At 40.0% G+C, this 14,255-nt stretch overlaps 1 protein-coding gene across 2 annotated transcripts; it reads left to right on the plus strand.

Annotated features, from left to right (window-relative positions):
• Positions 1-1,695: 1,695 nt before the first annotated feature.
• On the plus strand, positions 1,696-14,255 carry mtmr10 (myotubularin related protein 10). Of its 2 annotated transcripts, none has more exons than XM_029144643.3 (16): positions 1,696-2,502; positions 3,285-3,345; positions 5,059-5,195; positions 5,625-5,697; positions 6,342-6,484; positions 7,849-7,942; positions 8,019-8,166; positions 8,353-8,440; positions 8,601-8,689; positions 8,830-8,960; positions 9,054-9,123; positions 9,298-9,368; positions 9,550-9,722; positions 9,800-9,970; positions 10,170-10,352; positions 10,922-14,255. In XM_029144643.3, the coding sequence occupies exons 1-16, from the start codon at positions 2,446-2,448 to the stop codon at positions 11,534-11,536; spliced, it is 2,304 nt and encodes a 767-aa protein (XP_029000476.1). In that variant the 5' UTR covers positions 1,696-2,445; the 3' UTR covers positions 11,537-14,255. The 2 variants fall into 2 exon arrangements, with proteins under 2 accessions (XP_029000476.1, XP_029000477.1); XM_029144644.3 differs by having other exon boundaries at positions 10,925-14,255.

Below are 14,255 nucleotides of genomic sequence, written 5' to 3' on the forward strand. Positions count from 1 at the left end.
CACCGTCTTACTGTCAATCCCCAAAATGATAATAATAATAATATTCACTAAAAACCACCAAGAAACTAATAAATTATTTCATAGTTTAATGGGGTAATGCATTATTGGCCCACAGCTGCAGTAATACACAGGTATTCTAATCTGTTTATATACATTAGCACTAAAAGATGTGTTATAAAGCTACTTTACTTTACTACTTCCTAGTTTTAAGAATTATCAAACACATAGACTTCACATTACAGCAATATACTGTAACTGTAATGTGGCAAACATTAAACATGCTAATAAAATTCAAGTACAGTCCAATAATAAATAAATAAATAAATAAATCAGTCAGTCAGTCAGTGAGTCTGTCTTTCTGTCTGTCTGTCTGTCTGTCTGTCTGTCTGTCTGTCTGTCTATCTATCTATCTATCTATCTATCTATCTATCTATCTATCTATCTATCTATCTATCTATCTATCAGACTGTAGTTGTTCTGTTTATACAAAATAAAACAAATCTTTTAATGGACAGTATTCCTCTTTTTTCTCCAGCAAGAAAATTCAACTCCCTCTAGACAAATAAGAACTCTCTCCTGAAGTTCATGGCTGGTGATCCTGACTCTGGGCAGTGAATTGACCCAGGGTGTAACCTGTCTAACAAGTGTGTGTGTGTGCGTGTGTGTGTGTGTGTGTTTGTGTGTGTGTGTGTGTGTGTGTGTGCGTGTGTGTGTGCGTGCATGTGCGTGTGTGTGTGCTAGACAAATGTAGAAGTGGAGTAGGAAATAAAAATACGTGATACTCCTGCAACATTCTTGCACTCTGATGGACAATGCTTGACATGTCAGGTAATGAAGCAAACGAATGTGGACCAGCAGCACGGTGGAAATGTCTGGTTGTCTTTGAAAGGGCATTGGGAGGATGTGTGACAATGTAAGGCAGCACAGACACAGTTTTTCAAGTCAGTGTATTATCTCTTTGCAATATTAGCTGTATCCCTTCATAACCACCATTTCATTACTCGTCTGTCCATCACCCGGCCCTTTCTGCACACCTGCTCCTAATTATCTTGTCAAACCTTCAAATAAATGACAGCACCTTTCTCTCTCCATCTTTTGAAGCTCATTTAAGTGTGTTTACATTGTTGACTGTAAGCCTTCAAATGTTAAGTTCTGGTCAATGTGCCATGTTTATTGTTTGCATTTATGGCTAATATTTAAATTTTAATCAATATAATGCTATCTTGGCAAAAATTAAATGTTGTTTAAATTATAATGAATTAAATATAATTTTTTTAGACGTTGTTGTGTTTTCGTGGAATTCCTGGGGTAACAGAGATTTCCAGTGACCTGCTTTTCTTCAGTGTGCAGCCCAACAGAGCCATCTAACGTCCAAAATGTGTTCTGTCGATGACTCAACTAAAATATCACGTATTGGAACGATGAGCTAATCCGCTGATGAAAGCATCAGCGAAAAGTAGAGCCTACATATGTTTCATTTGGTTTTTGATTGTATCTTGAATTTTCTATAGTTATGTTGTTGGTTTATTAGAGAAGCATTGTGGTTCACTGGTTCCTGTGTGTGTTTTGTGTCATACGCTCATCTTTACAATTTCTCGAATGAAAAATATTTTTACAATAAATACATGTTAAGACACTTAATTTTTGCATAGTTTATTTCGAAAATAAAGTTCTTGTTAAAAAAAAATGACACACCCGCAAAAGTGACTTGTGGGAGTCGTAGTCCATGGGTGGTGTACTTGATGAACGCTAACCAAATACCCGTTTAAACTATAAACAGACGGAAACGGCAATAATAAATATATGCTACACACATACATTTGACAATGTAAAATAGAATACAATCCGAGCGCATCGGTATTACGCTTCAGCTTATGAGAAAGTTTGATGAAAGTAAGTCTCGGTACAAACGTCCCAGCTCCACGGCGGTGTCCGGAAACAGGGCGGGACCTCGGCACATAAACATGGCCGTTAAGTCCTTTACGGGGTCGAGTTCTGCGTTTGGCTGAGTTACTTGGACTTTGAGGAAGTCGCTGAGGAAGCCAGTAGTAACAGGTGGAGAGAAAATGTAGATGCACAGCGGGCGCCTCTGAATCCCTTTCATCATCCGACCACCGCGTGGCAACGGCGTTCATAAACTTCATGTAGTACTTAATGCTAGCTAGCCAACCAAGCTAACGCCGACGTCTGCACGTCAACTTGTGTCAACTTTTTCCAGCGGTTCGCGTCTTCTGCTGCGCGACTGATTCTCGACATGCGGGAGTGTCGTCGCCCGCTCCGCCAGTTTCGATGAATATTTTACACGGGGACGTCTCGGATTTGCTCGGCTAGAGGCTGATCTCAACTTTCTTGACGGCTTCCTTCCCTTCGGACACTTTTTTTCCTCCCCACTGGCAGCGACCAGGCGCTCGTTTACGAACGTCACAGAAAGGACGGACCAAAACAATGTTTTCTGTCAAAACCCCGAAACCAACCTTCAAGTGTTATCTTCCGCCTGTACAGGTATGGGTGTGTTTGTGGCGTTTAACGGCAGCGTGGGCGGCCGCGCAGGGTCAGGAACCAGAAGCCGTCGTGACAGGGGTCCCGCGGAAGGAAAGCTGATATTTGACGTGTGATCGTGAAAAACATTTACAGTAACATCAGCGCACAAAGGGGGAAGCATTTAATCGAATGCCACTGGGTGTCAAGAAATAGTAATTGGTCCACTGGATTGATGAGACAGGTCAGCACAACTGGCAACCCACAGATCCACTAAGAACCTAACCACCTAAGAAGCATGTAGCTCCTTCTGTAAAACGTAGGGTAGTTTAGTGTATTTTACATTTTGGGACTGAATAAACACCTGTTAATGCACATAATTAGCCTGGGTGAGTGTTTTTCAGTTTCCGGAAATAAAAATGAGGTAGTGGTGTTTTTATTGTTCTGAAAAAAAGCGTACACTTTCACCCCAGCCAAACAAAGTCAGCACTTTTCATAGTCATTCATTCTCTTAAGATCAGTATGTTGGAGTAGAGCCAACGATAGGAAAACACATGACTCCTAAAACCCATATGAGCTCAGCGATACTTGTTTTGTCAGCTTAACCTGCTCACCCGATTGACACCTACTGTTTTGCAGGCGTTAATGCAACATTACTTCATCGCAACAAGCCCTAACAGTTGTGATCATCAGTTAGGCATGTTAGGAAGCGCCTCTATAAGTTCTGGCATTAGTCATTTGTATTTTATGCTTTGGTTAAAATGCATTAAGTGTTTATTTATCTTCAATTTGTCCTTCTTCTGTAGACTGACGTAAGGAAAGCGATTGAACCACCTATTAAAAAGCTGGAACCAACGTTACTTCCAGGTAAGCTTATTATCTAAAAACGATGACAATGTATTTTTTTTAAAGTCAGCACCCCCAACACACACATCCAGAAATGTCACAAAGCAGGCTCTTCTGTCTTCTTGAACCAGGCTTCCAAAAATAAGACAGCGTTAGAAGAAATTGTTCACATGCTTCAAACGTATGCAGACCTTTATGTTACCATTATGTTTTTACTTCATTTATATGAGAAACCTGGCTAATGGAAGTGCTGCAAACACGGTGACTGGCACAGCTGTGCCTGTAGTTGTGTGTCCAGCCAATCAGGTTGCAGACAGAATGACAACTCAGTCTATTTTTGAATGTGTGTCGCAGTTTAATCTGACTGGTGATCATCTCAGGTGATCACATTAATCAGTCGTAGCCAAAGCAAATACATGTAGTTATAACTTTAGTACTAATGTGTTGTTGGTGAATTCTTCTATACGTCATCACAGCCTTTAAAACATTTTTTTCATTTTTAAGTGAAAAAGAAAATAGTGTCTGTAAACATTTGAATAATCAATAGGTACTTGTTGTGTAGAAACAGTATTCATGTTTTGAAAATTGGATGGAAAATTCTAATGACATGTGAAGTATTAATACAATGAGCATTGTTAAAAACATAAGCAACCACACAGAAGTCTTCACTTAGCTGTTAAATTGAGAAAGTTCCCTGTTTTGTCCCAATGTCCTTCCTGTTTTCATACAATATATAAAATACAACTTATACTTTCTTGTGAGGGCATGTTATATTTTAGTCCCAGTAAATAGGACCTTCAACCAAGGATCAAATAACTGATGTGGTTGAAAGGGCTGATTGGGTTTAAGTGCTGAGAGATTAGTACTTATTCCTTTTGTGTGGGTGGTTGACATGGGAGACTTGTGGGAGCCTCCTAAAATGTCCTTTTCATGATGTTATGTTGACTGTTATTGGATACATACGGAGAATCCCTCTACTACTAAAGCCACAAAAAGCTTCATTTGCTGATTTTTAAATGAAGGATATTTTATTCAATGAGTGTTTTTGGTTCTTGCTACATGGCTGGTAAAACCTTCAGTAAGCATTATTGCTCTGGGATCCATGTTTTTCTAATCTTTCAGTCTTTGAAGGACAGACAAAACTGGTTTCACGAGCAGCTTCGTTGTTTTCTAACGTACTTTAAATTTGCTGCACCCTGTTCTGACGCGGCGCTTTGAAGTGACTGTGTGCAGGACTCCACCCTGCCGCCCCAGTTCTCAATGCTTTTTTAAATCCCTTGTGTATATATCATGAGGTGATCATTAGAAGTGCCAACGCTCATGTGGTAGAACTGTCCCACCTACTGTCACATAAACACAGGATGTGCATGGGGCCTGTAGGCGACTGAACAAAACCTCCTGTAACGCACCATCAGCTTTTTAAAAGTCTTCATTGTTGACGGTTTTGTCATATAGACTAACACAATCATACTCCTGTTGCACAAACACGCCGGGTTGTGTCCGCTCTGTGCGCAGTGGTTTGTAGTTGCTTGTAAACAGCAGTGCATCCAGTTAAAGTGTCACGTTCATGCAGTCTTGTTCCTTTTTATATTGCTGAACGCATTTAGAACACTGACATTCAAACTCAATAACAGTTTAATTTAACAGTGGTTTGGTTTTGTTGGTGCAGATTGTCACAGCACTGAAGTCCCTGTCTGCTCACATCTGTCTTCTCTTTCTTTGGCTTTTCCCCAGGCGAGATCGTAGTTAATGAAGTGAATTTTGTGAGGAAGTGCATCAGCGCTGAAAGCACCCAGGATGACCTGTGGGGAAGGTTGATATGCACAAATTTTAAGGTCTCCTTCATCCCACAGGATGCTCCTGTTAAGCAGGTAAGAATGTGGAGAGTTAAATGGCAGCATTGTGTTTTACCTACTACTAAGAACAACTGAAAAGCCGGTTGAGACATGTTTAAGTGTTAAAACTAAAACTTTGAGCTTCCTCATGGTTCCTTACAGTTCCTCCTTTAGTTTGGTATCAGGTTTGAAATAAAGACTGGGCACCGTTTTAGCTCTGAGTTTCCACAGACATTTTTTAACGGCAGTGCATCTGGCAAAGAGGAAGGAAAGCCTGTGTACTTTCCTGTGCTACATTGTCACTGATAGCGCACAAGAAGTGAGAGAACAGACGTCATTTCCAGCTACGCTGCGGATTGTTGTGATAATGAATTGGAACTTTATCATTGCTTGGTGTGAGGGAATTAACTTCATCCAGCAACAACAGCGTCTTAGATGATTAGTTCTTGTCTGACTTTATTACAGAAGACCCCGTTGTCCCACCGGCTGCTCGGAGAGCACGACATCCCTCTCACCTGTCTGGAGCAAGTAGTGACAGGTACATTACTTTCACTGGCTCTTATATTTAGAAACCTAATCAGAGCCTAAACCTTTATATTTTGTCTAATCAATTAACAGAACACAGCAAATTATCATTAAAACCATTATTACCATTAAAATTAATACCCGCTTCTGCCAGTATCTTTGTCTTTGTATTGTCGCTGTCTGTTAAGACTAATGACTAATGTCAAGATTAGATCATTCCTCATTCCTCTTTGATAGTCTGTTTAGAAGACAGGTCTCATTTGTTGTTAGTAATCTAATAGAGTGACGTCACAGCTAAGTCAGTGTGTGGTGACAGCACAGCCTGGCAGCCTGGGATTAGGCTTGTTTAGACTGTACATCCCGTTGCTGTTGATGTCTGACACCGTGAGACCCACTGCCCGGAGCAGAGTTTGTTGTGTTACAGTATGAAGCATTGTTCTACCCAGCACTGGGATACAGAAGGCAACATTATCAATCTTACACTAGCACAAATCTACAGGAGCCAAACCATTTAAGATGTGGCCTAACTGCACAGATAGTAGCAAAATCAAGAATTGATTTTTTGGTAGTAAAATGAAATATGTACAGTATCTTATAGTTTCATGAAACGTTGCTGTGTCCATTGGGAGAGTTGTCATATGTTGTTTGCTTTCTCAGTGAATGATACAAAAGGGAAGAAGAAAGTGTTGGGCTTAAACAAGAAGCTGAAGTTCAACCCCACCGAGCTCATCCTCTACTGCAAAGACCTGCGCATCATACGGTTCTGCTTTGACGAGGCCGGGCCTGAAAGTGCAAAAAAGGTGAGAGAACCTTTTTTTTTCTTCATGTAAGCTTCTACAAAGTCTGGTTTATCAGTGTTGCACTAAACAAAACAAAGTTACTTTTGACTTTCCCTTAGTTTTGACAGTAGGATCAGATACTGAATGCTGCAGTTGTACACAGGGGTGTGAACTTACCGATCTGACCGTAGATCGCACTAGTCTTCACAGCAGTTAGACTATATCATCGCAGTAGTTTCTAATCTCTTTTAATCACCTTGTCTGTTTACACAAAATGCTTGAAGGCTTCTACTATCATTGGTGGCTAACGTTTTACTTCCTCTCTGTGTGAGCTTGCTGCATGCATACGCTCAGTTTCAGTGTAACTACTTCCTCAGTGATGCGGATATATATATCATGCAAGCTTTGATGTGCTACTTTCTCACCCTCAGTCAGAAAACAAGTACTAACTTCTCTAACAGAAAGTAGAAGAGAACAATGCTCATTCACGGTAAAGGAAACTAAGAGGGGTCCTGATTGCAGGAACAACTGGGAGTCTGTCTCTGACTCATACCCTGCACAGGGAGATTAGAGACGAAATCTTCATCCAGCTCAGTTTTGTAGTTTGTAAACGACCTCTAAAAGTAGTCTTACATTAAACATGTGCTGTCATTAAAAGGTGGTGGTTAAGGCGAGCGGCTTACAAGCATCAACATTAGGAACGTTTGTCAGTGTTGAAATGTGCATGTGTAAATGTGAAAGTATGAAGTTGCTCGTCTAATCTGCTCCATTTTACCTGGGATGAATGTGTATGCAGGTTTTAGAAAAGTTAGCCAGGAAATACCTGCTGCCCTTTTGTCCACAACAACATTATAGAATAGAACTCTCTATCCCAAACAAGAAAATGTGGAAGGTTGATGGTGTACAAAGCACTGAAATAGAAGCGTGTCTGCCCTGCTTGCTCCTTGGGAATTTATTTCTGGACAGTGTGTGTGTAATTACAGCGTGAACCAAGTGCCGGGCTCAGTTCTTTACTTCCTTGTAACATATGGATTAAAGCCAACCTATAATAACTTATTTTGCCATGGGAAATTACAAAGTTGGGAGCAGCCGTGTCTATGCGCGCACTCACTTTTTCTGTGTCCTCTCATGTTATTCACAGCTTTACTGCTGAATGGACTGCTTTGTGTGACTCCAGTGGAGCCACAGATACATTCAGTCCAGAGGAGTCAGAGCAGTAGTAGGCTGTCTGTGCCTTCCCAGCCTTCACTTGTTCTTTAAACGTACAGTCACAGGAACATTTTTCAAAAAAACTTTGGCGTCGCTTGGCCTAATGTCTAACATTCAGATCATCAGATGTTCTGTTACTCTACTGCTTATGCCATAATAGCAGTCTCTTATTCTAGGTCTGCCTTGCTATTGCCCACTATTCCCATCCAGCTGACCTTCTGCTGCTGTTTGGGTTTGAGTATCAAGGACGGCAATACCATGAATCTAAAGGTACCGTAAGTCTTTCACGCTCCATTTTTATCTACATTGTACACAGTAGATGGCATCTTTGCATTTATATTTTCAGGGGAGCGAGTCCGTGGCGCCAACCCTCAAGGAAGGTCACAAACCCCAATTTTTGACCGTTCATCTGACTGGGATCGTGAGATCAAGAGAACAAGTGCTTCGGAGTGGAGGGTTTGCGCCATCAACACTGATTATACCATTTCATCAAGGTTTTCAGCTCATCTTTTTGTTCTGGGCATATTACATTACCATAACAATCAAATCTGACATCTTTGTGTCAAGTAGCACTTTTAATTTCTCATTTGAAAACATTCCCATTGGCAAATTGGTACAACACATACAGACAATGTCCAGCTTTGATTCCTGTGTAACACTTCTGTTTCTCCACTTCTTAGTCTTCCTGAGTACATTGTGGTCCCGGTTTCACTGGCAGATCAAGATCTAAAGCAGCACGCCATATATTTTATGGATAATCGCATCCCTGTGAGTGTTTCATGTTTATAGAACAGGTTTACCTTTTTTTAAGTTGTATACAATTAGAACATTATAACACAAATAGTCATTTATAGATAATAATCTACAGTGTATTCCTGATTTTCCTCCCCCTAAAGCATTTTTGACCGGTTTTCTGTGTCTTTCTCAGCTCTGGTGTTGGAGTCACCCCAATGGGAGTGCTCTAGTTCGCATGGCCAGCGTATGCGATCCTCTACAGCAGAAGAAGATTGAGCAGAAGTAGCGTAACGCTTTTGACTTCCCTCAGATACTCAACATGCATATGAAAATACAACTTACTGTGTCCACTCAAAGCACTGGGATGTGGAGATGAACTGAGTGATGTTTAAAAGTAAGGTTATCTACGTGTTTCGTTGTAGGATTGCTGCTGGCATCACAAAAAGCCATCCACACCGTGGGGAGCCCATAAAGCTAGAGCTGGACAAGAATCTTCCCAACATCCAGGACATCCAGGCTGCCTTCATTAAGATCAGGCAGATCTGTGTCATAGGTCAGCACTCTTTGGATCTGTTTTATAGCCATTGCCATAACAATTTTTGTGTGTTTCTGTATATTTAAGTGTGTACGTATTGGCTGTGTGCAGATCCTTTTGAGGAATCTGAGGAGAGGTGGCTTTCATCCATTGAAAACTCACGATGGCTGGAACATGTCAGGTACATGAATAACAGTGTTTAGTATAGTCTCAATCAATCATCCTTCTATAAAACATATTTACATAAGTTATAGGCTACAAAAGTTTTTGTGTATATCTCTAATTCACTATAATAGCGTTAATGATTTGGTGAATTTGAAGTGAATTAATATGTGAATTCTGTTTGTGATCCAAGGATTGTGTTGAAATTATCAGCGGATGTGGTTTTCCACCTGGATGGAAACAATGCTTCAGTCATACTCCAAGGTACAGCTCTGCCCTTTTGATAGATTTTCTGTCACATGTTTGAATGGCTTTGAGTACATTAATGTAACCATAATATTGTAGATGTGTTATGTAGAGTTTTTAATAGATTATTTTTTTCTGTCATTGTCCTTAAAATGCAGTTGGTTTTATTTTGCTGGTCTTTCTCTCTAACCCTGTGCAGAGGAAGAAGACAGAGACCTGAACTGTGTAGTGTCCTCCCTGGTGCAGCTCATGTTGGACCCTCATTACCGCAGCCGAATTGGCTTTCAGAGTTTGGTGCAGAAGGAGTGGGTGATGGCTGGCCATCGCTTTCTGGACCGATGCGACCACCTGAACAAGAGTGACAAAGAGGAGGTATGTGTCCCAGAAGCGTTTAACTAGCTTCCTCCTGTAGACACTCACCCTACTTATCTTCCTCCTCGTTTGCTAAGTCCCCAGTGTTCATGCTGTTCCTGGACTGCGTGTGGCAGATGATGAACCAGTACCCAGCAGCATTCGAGTTCTCTGAGACCTATCTGACAGTACTGAGTGACAGCATGTGGATACCACTCTTCAGTACTTTTCTCTTCAATTCTTCTAAACAGCGCGCTCAGTACCTGATGGTGAGGAGATTTATGGACACTTGTCATGGATGTCATGGCAATATATGTTAATGATATAATTGTAACAAATCTTTTTGGAAGACAGAAAGCATCATACAAACAGAATAACCTTTTAGAAAGTAACATCTGCATCTCCCAAAAGCAAACTATAGTACTTATAGTTTTACAAAGTGGAAATAACATTGTACTTACCTCACAGGACTTTGCCAAGAGTAAAGCCATCCCACAAGGAGAGGACCATGTTGTGTATTTCCCTCCCATTTGGAACTGGTCACAGCAGTTCTCCATCAAAGACTTGACTCTGTTTAACAACCCCATGTATGTAGGCAAAGGGGCTGCTTGTGTTCAAAACGGGGAAGTGAAAACCTTCAAGCGCACAAAGGTAACACTTTTATTTAACTCATAATTACGTATCTTTTAAATGGAAACATTTTTCGCATTTGTCTTTACGTTCCGATGTCTTGTGTATTTGTAGAGAAAACATCTGCTTTCAATCCATTTCCTGGGATGACATACATTACACTCTTTTGTTCCTAGGCAACACATTATTACTTGACTTTTTTCTTTTTATAGTATTTTTTCCCCCACAGGGATTTAAAAATGATAAGGTGTTGTGTTTGCAGAGGTGTCTTTAATAAAGAGCATATCTGAGTGCAAATTAAACAAAACACACTCCATATGTTATTTTCAGTTTCTGTGTAGTGAAATAATAGTAGGTGGTGTTAGATGTAAGTCACATTAGAACACATTAGTCTTATGTTTATAGGTATTACTGTTTTTCCTGATAGATGTCATTAGTGACAGCTCTTCTTTTATGTGACATCAAAACTTGAACTAAGAAAATTAAGTTGAAGGTTTCTGCACCGTGAGTATTGGATAGTATAGATGGAAAGACGAGAAGCTGCTGCAGCCTGTGGTGTTAATGATCTATCACCTTGTCTTTGTTTCCAGCAGAAAAGTTACAGCTCTACATTGCGAGCAACAGCAGGATCTCTGCGCAATGGAGTGAAGAACACAGAGGATGCATTGGTTCCGCGACGAGGATCTCTGGTGTCTGAGCTGAGACCTGACTTCTCACCTGCTAAAGACGAAAGCCCATCAGACCGCTTCTTCAGAGACTTCTTTGCTCGGCCTGCTGACCAGCAAGGCCTCCTCATTCCCCTGTTCATGCCCTCTCACATGGCCCTCTGGAAGCTGTTCTTTCTGCGCTGGGTGTCTGAGGCCTGTATTCCCAGAGGAGGCCCCATCACCGCGTACCACAAGCTTTCCCAACTGGTCGATGAGATTGATATGCTGCACAACCAGCTCAGGCAGTATAAGGGACCCACTCCCAGCAGCACACCTCTCCCTAGTCCAAGTGAGGCCCCTTCAGATCAGAGGAGGATGTATTTTAAGGCAAGTTCAGCACATGACCCATCTACACTTCCAGACTTCCTGACCTCTACCTTCCCTTTTAGCCCGAGGGGAAATCTGTGCCGCCGCAGTCTCCACGGGACTCCCATCAGTAAATTTCTGAATGGGGCAAAGATCTGGCTCTCCACAGAGACTCTTAACGACACTGTCTGAGGATACAGGGCTTTTGGGCTCTTCTTCTATTTCCGCTTTCTTAAATTCTGAGATGGAAGTTGAGAAATAGAAAAATGTTACTTCTGATTCTTAACTATTTATAAGCTAGAATTTGCACCGTTGATGCTGCTTCAACATATGAGGTAATTTCTAAACTGTAGTGTCATCCATAGCACAGATTATTGTCCACTGCCCATTACAGTTGAAAGCTTATTGACTGGTGAGGTCTTACTGTGAGGTCTCCTTTGACTGTGAAGGTTGTTTTTTGAAAGACTAACTGCCTTGTCTCCTTTTCATTTTAAGTTAGATTTAGTTTGACTTACTGCTCTTTTTTTCCTGAGCTCACTGTTTGACATGCACAGATTTTACTTTAGCAGATTCCCCTTATTGACCAAGCATAATGAGTTATGTGTAGCAGAGCTATCAGCTGAGCTGCTCTTCCCTCAGATTCTCATCTGGTCAATTAGACTCCTCCACTGTAATGGAGTAATGATAGTTGAAATAAGAACAAATCCTTTCTAAAAGTTGCAGCAACAATGATTCCTTTTAATGAACACTGATTTTCTATTGCTCCATCAGATTGTGCCTCCAAAGGCATTGAATTAAGGTGTAATTTATTTACCTGGTCATTTTTAATTTAGAAAGAGGAACAGAAAATAACACAGCTGTTTTTGAAATCTGTGTGGTTAAAACAGCAAAGCTATAGTTTAATGTAAATCATTGGTTCACTTTTGTTTCACAAACTGAGTTTACGTTCCTCCAGGTGCGTTGCTGGTTGGTCATGTGTGTGTGTGTGTGTGCGCATGTGATTTTAGGGTCTTTATAGATTTACTTTAAGCAGTAGCAGTGGCCTAAATAGATTTTAGTATCATGCAAAAGTGGAGCTGTGAGAACTTCAATCTGTGGTAAATATGTTTCTTGTGAAGAGTATTTATCAAATTGTATTGCGGCCTTCTGGCAAGGCCTGGAGGAGAGACTGTAACGGTTCCCTAAAGGGTAAATATTTGAAAGGGAAAGACGAGGACTTTGACTCAAACCAGCCCCTAGTTTAGTCCATATTAAACTGGACGTCAGGCAGTTTGAGCTGCACAGTGATTGTTTATTAATGAGTGATGCATTCTTAAGCTGCAAATTATTAAAAACACAGGATGAAATGATCCATAGAGCGAACATTTCATTCTATGTGGTGTCGAGAATAGTTTGAGACATGTGGGGAAATGGATCAGTCCAATGCTCCGTTTAAAAACTGGCAAGAATCACTATTAATATAACTTTACTGTTTTAAAAATAGCAGCGCTGCATTTATTGTGAATGTGCTTTCTAATTCTCAAATGTAAGACCACTGGACAGACTCAAAGTCCTGTGCTATGACACAAGAGCATTGAAACGTAGATGCTAGATCAGTAGCTCGATCAGTTTCTGATCCTTTTTCAGATACACGTGTGATTCTTTGGCAATAACTAGTTCAGGTGTTTTCTAGTATAGATGCATATGCGACTACAACCTGCTCTTTCAGATGCTATTAATTGCACATTTTAATCAATATATAGGATAGTTTTAAGGTGGTTTTGAATATAGTTTTGGCAAATATTATAAATACTGTATATGCTTGAAATCTTTAATATTTTGATTAATGGTACTAAATAACTTTTATCTTTTGATTTGGTCTTCATATTTTATTGACAGATATTTATATGCTGTTTTTCCACTAAGTCAAGATGTTGCACTCTGCTGTAATTGCATGATGACTGTGCTTCTGATGTGGCATTGTTTGATATTGATTAGCAGCAGATGTATTTATTCAGTTGAAATATGCAAGTGTTCTCAAAGAGGGATGCATTGGTGCATCCCCTGTGCCTTTTTTTTTGAAAGCGTGAACATTTTGTAATTATATTCTTAAGCTGTTTCCTTATTTTAGTTTACTAAACTATTTTCTATCAATTCTGTAAATCTAGTCTAAATTTAGAGGTACTGCACTGAAGCTTTTTTCCTGAGAGAAAAAACCGCTCGCCTGTGTACCAGTAACCAATCATTGCTTTCTTTTTTTTTTTTTTTTCAAATGAAGTGGGTTTGTTTCATTAGTCTGTTTCATGATCAAATACATTTTTAACAGAAGTTCACATTTTTTGTTCTCCACTGTTTTGAAGTATAACAGGACAGTGTAATTTGAATTGTTAAAGGTTTTACAGTACATGGAAATATGCAAAAAGGAGATTTGCACACAGCTTGGGTAATTAAATAATTAATTAGTGGCAAGAGGAAAATAAAACCATCTACTGGTTCCTATCCCAGTAGCCATGTTCGGAAGGTGTCAGGTTCAGAAGAGACAACTGCTGCCAGCAAAAATGATGTCCAAGAGGTTTCTATTTAAAATCCAAATGAATCCATGAATGCATTGTAAATTGCAATGAACCACACTCCGAACCTTTAAGACATATTAAAAAGAAGAATGTGTGAAACTATAAATGTTGCTGAAGAACAAGTAAACAACAAATGATCATAAGAAAAAGAGAAATATAAAAATAAACTGCAACAGAAGGTAAAGTGAGGAAGAAGCAAAGTGGCTGTGGTCACTGGATGTTCTGCTCAGAGTGCAGCTAACAGAACACAATAACCCATAATTACACTGTACTCATTTAACAAATGGCAAAACAATAACACAAGAAATGTAACTAACAAAATGACAAGAAATTAAAATAAAACTTCTCATGCAAATTTG

This window comes from Betta splendens, chromosome 3 (assembly GCF_900634795.4).
Source record: "Betta splendens chromosome 3, fBetSpl5.4, whole genome shotgun sequence".
Lineage (NCBI taxonomy): Eukaryota > Metazoa > Chordata > Actinopteri > Anabantiformes > Osphronemidae > Betta > Betta splendens.

Excerpts from the sequence above, each read along its gene's own strand:
- mtmr10 (XM_029144643.3), top strand. The coding sequence starts at position 2,446 with ATGTTTTCTGTCAAAACCCCGAAACCAACCTTCAAGTGTTATCTTCCG. Across the intron at positions 8,441-8,600 it reads TTATGGATAATCGCATCCCT|CTCTGGTGTTGGAGTCACCC; the intron begins GTGAGTGTTTCA and ends TGTCTTTCTCAG. Across the intron at positions 10,353-10,921 it reads AAACCTTCAAGCGCACAAAG|CAGAAAAGTTACAGCTCTAC; the intron begins GTAACACTTTTA and ends CTTTGTTTCCAG.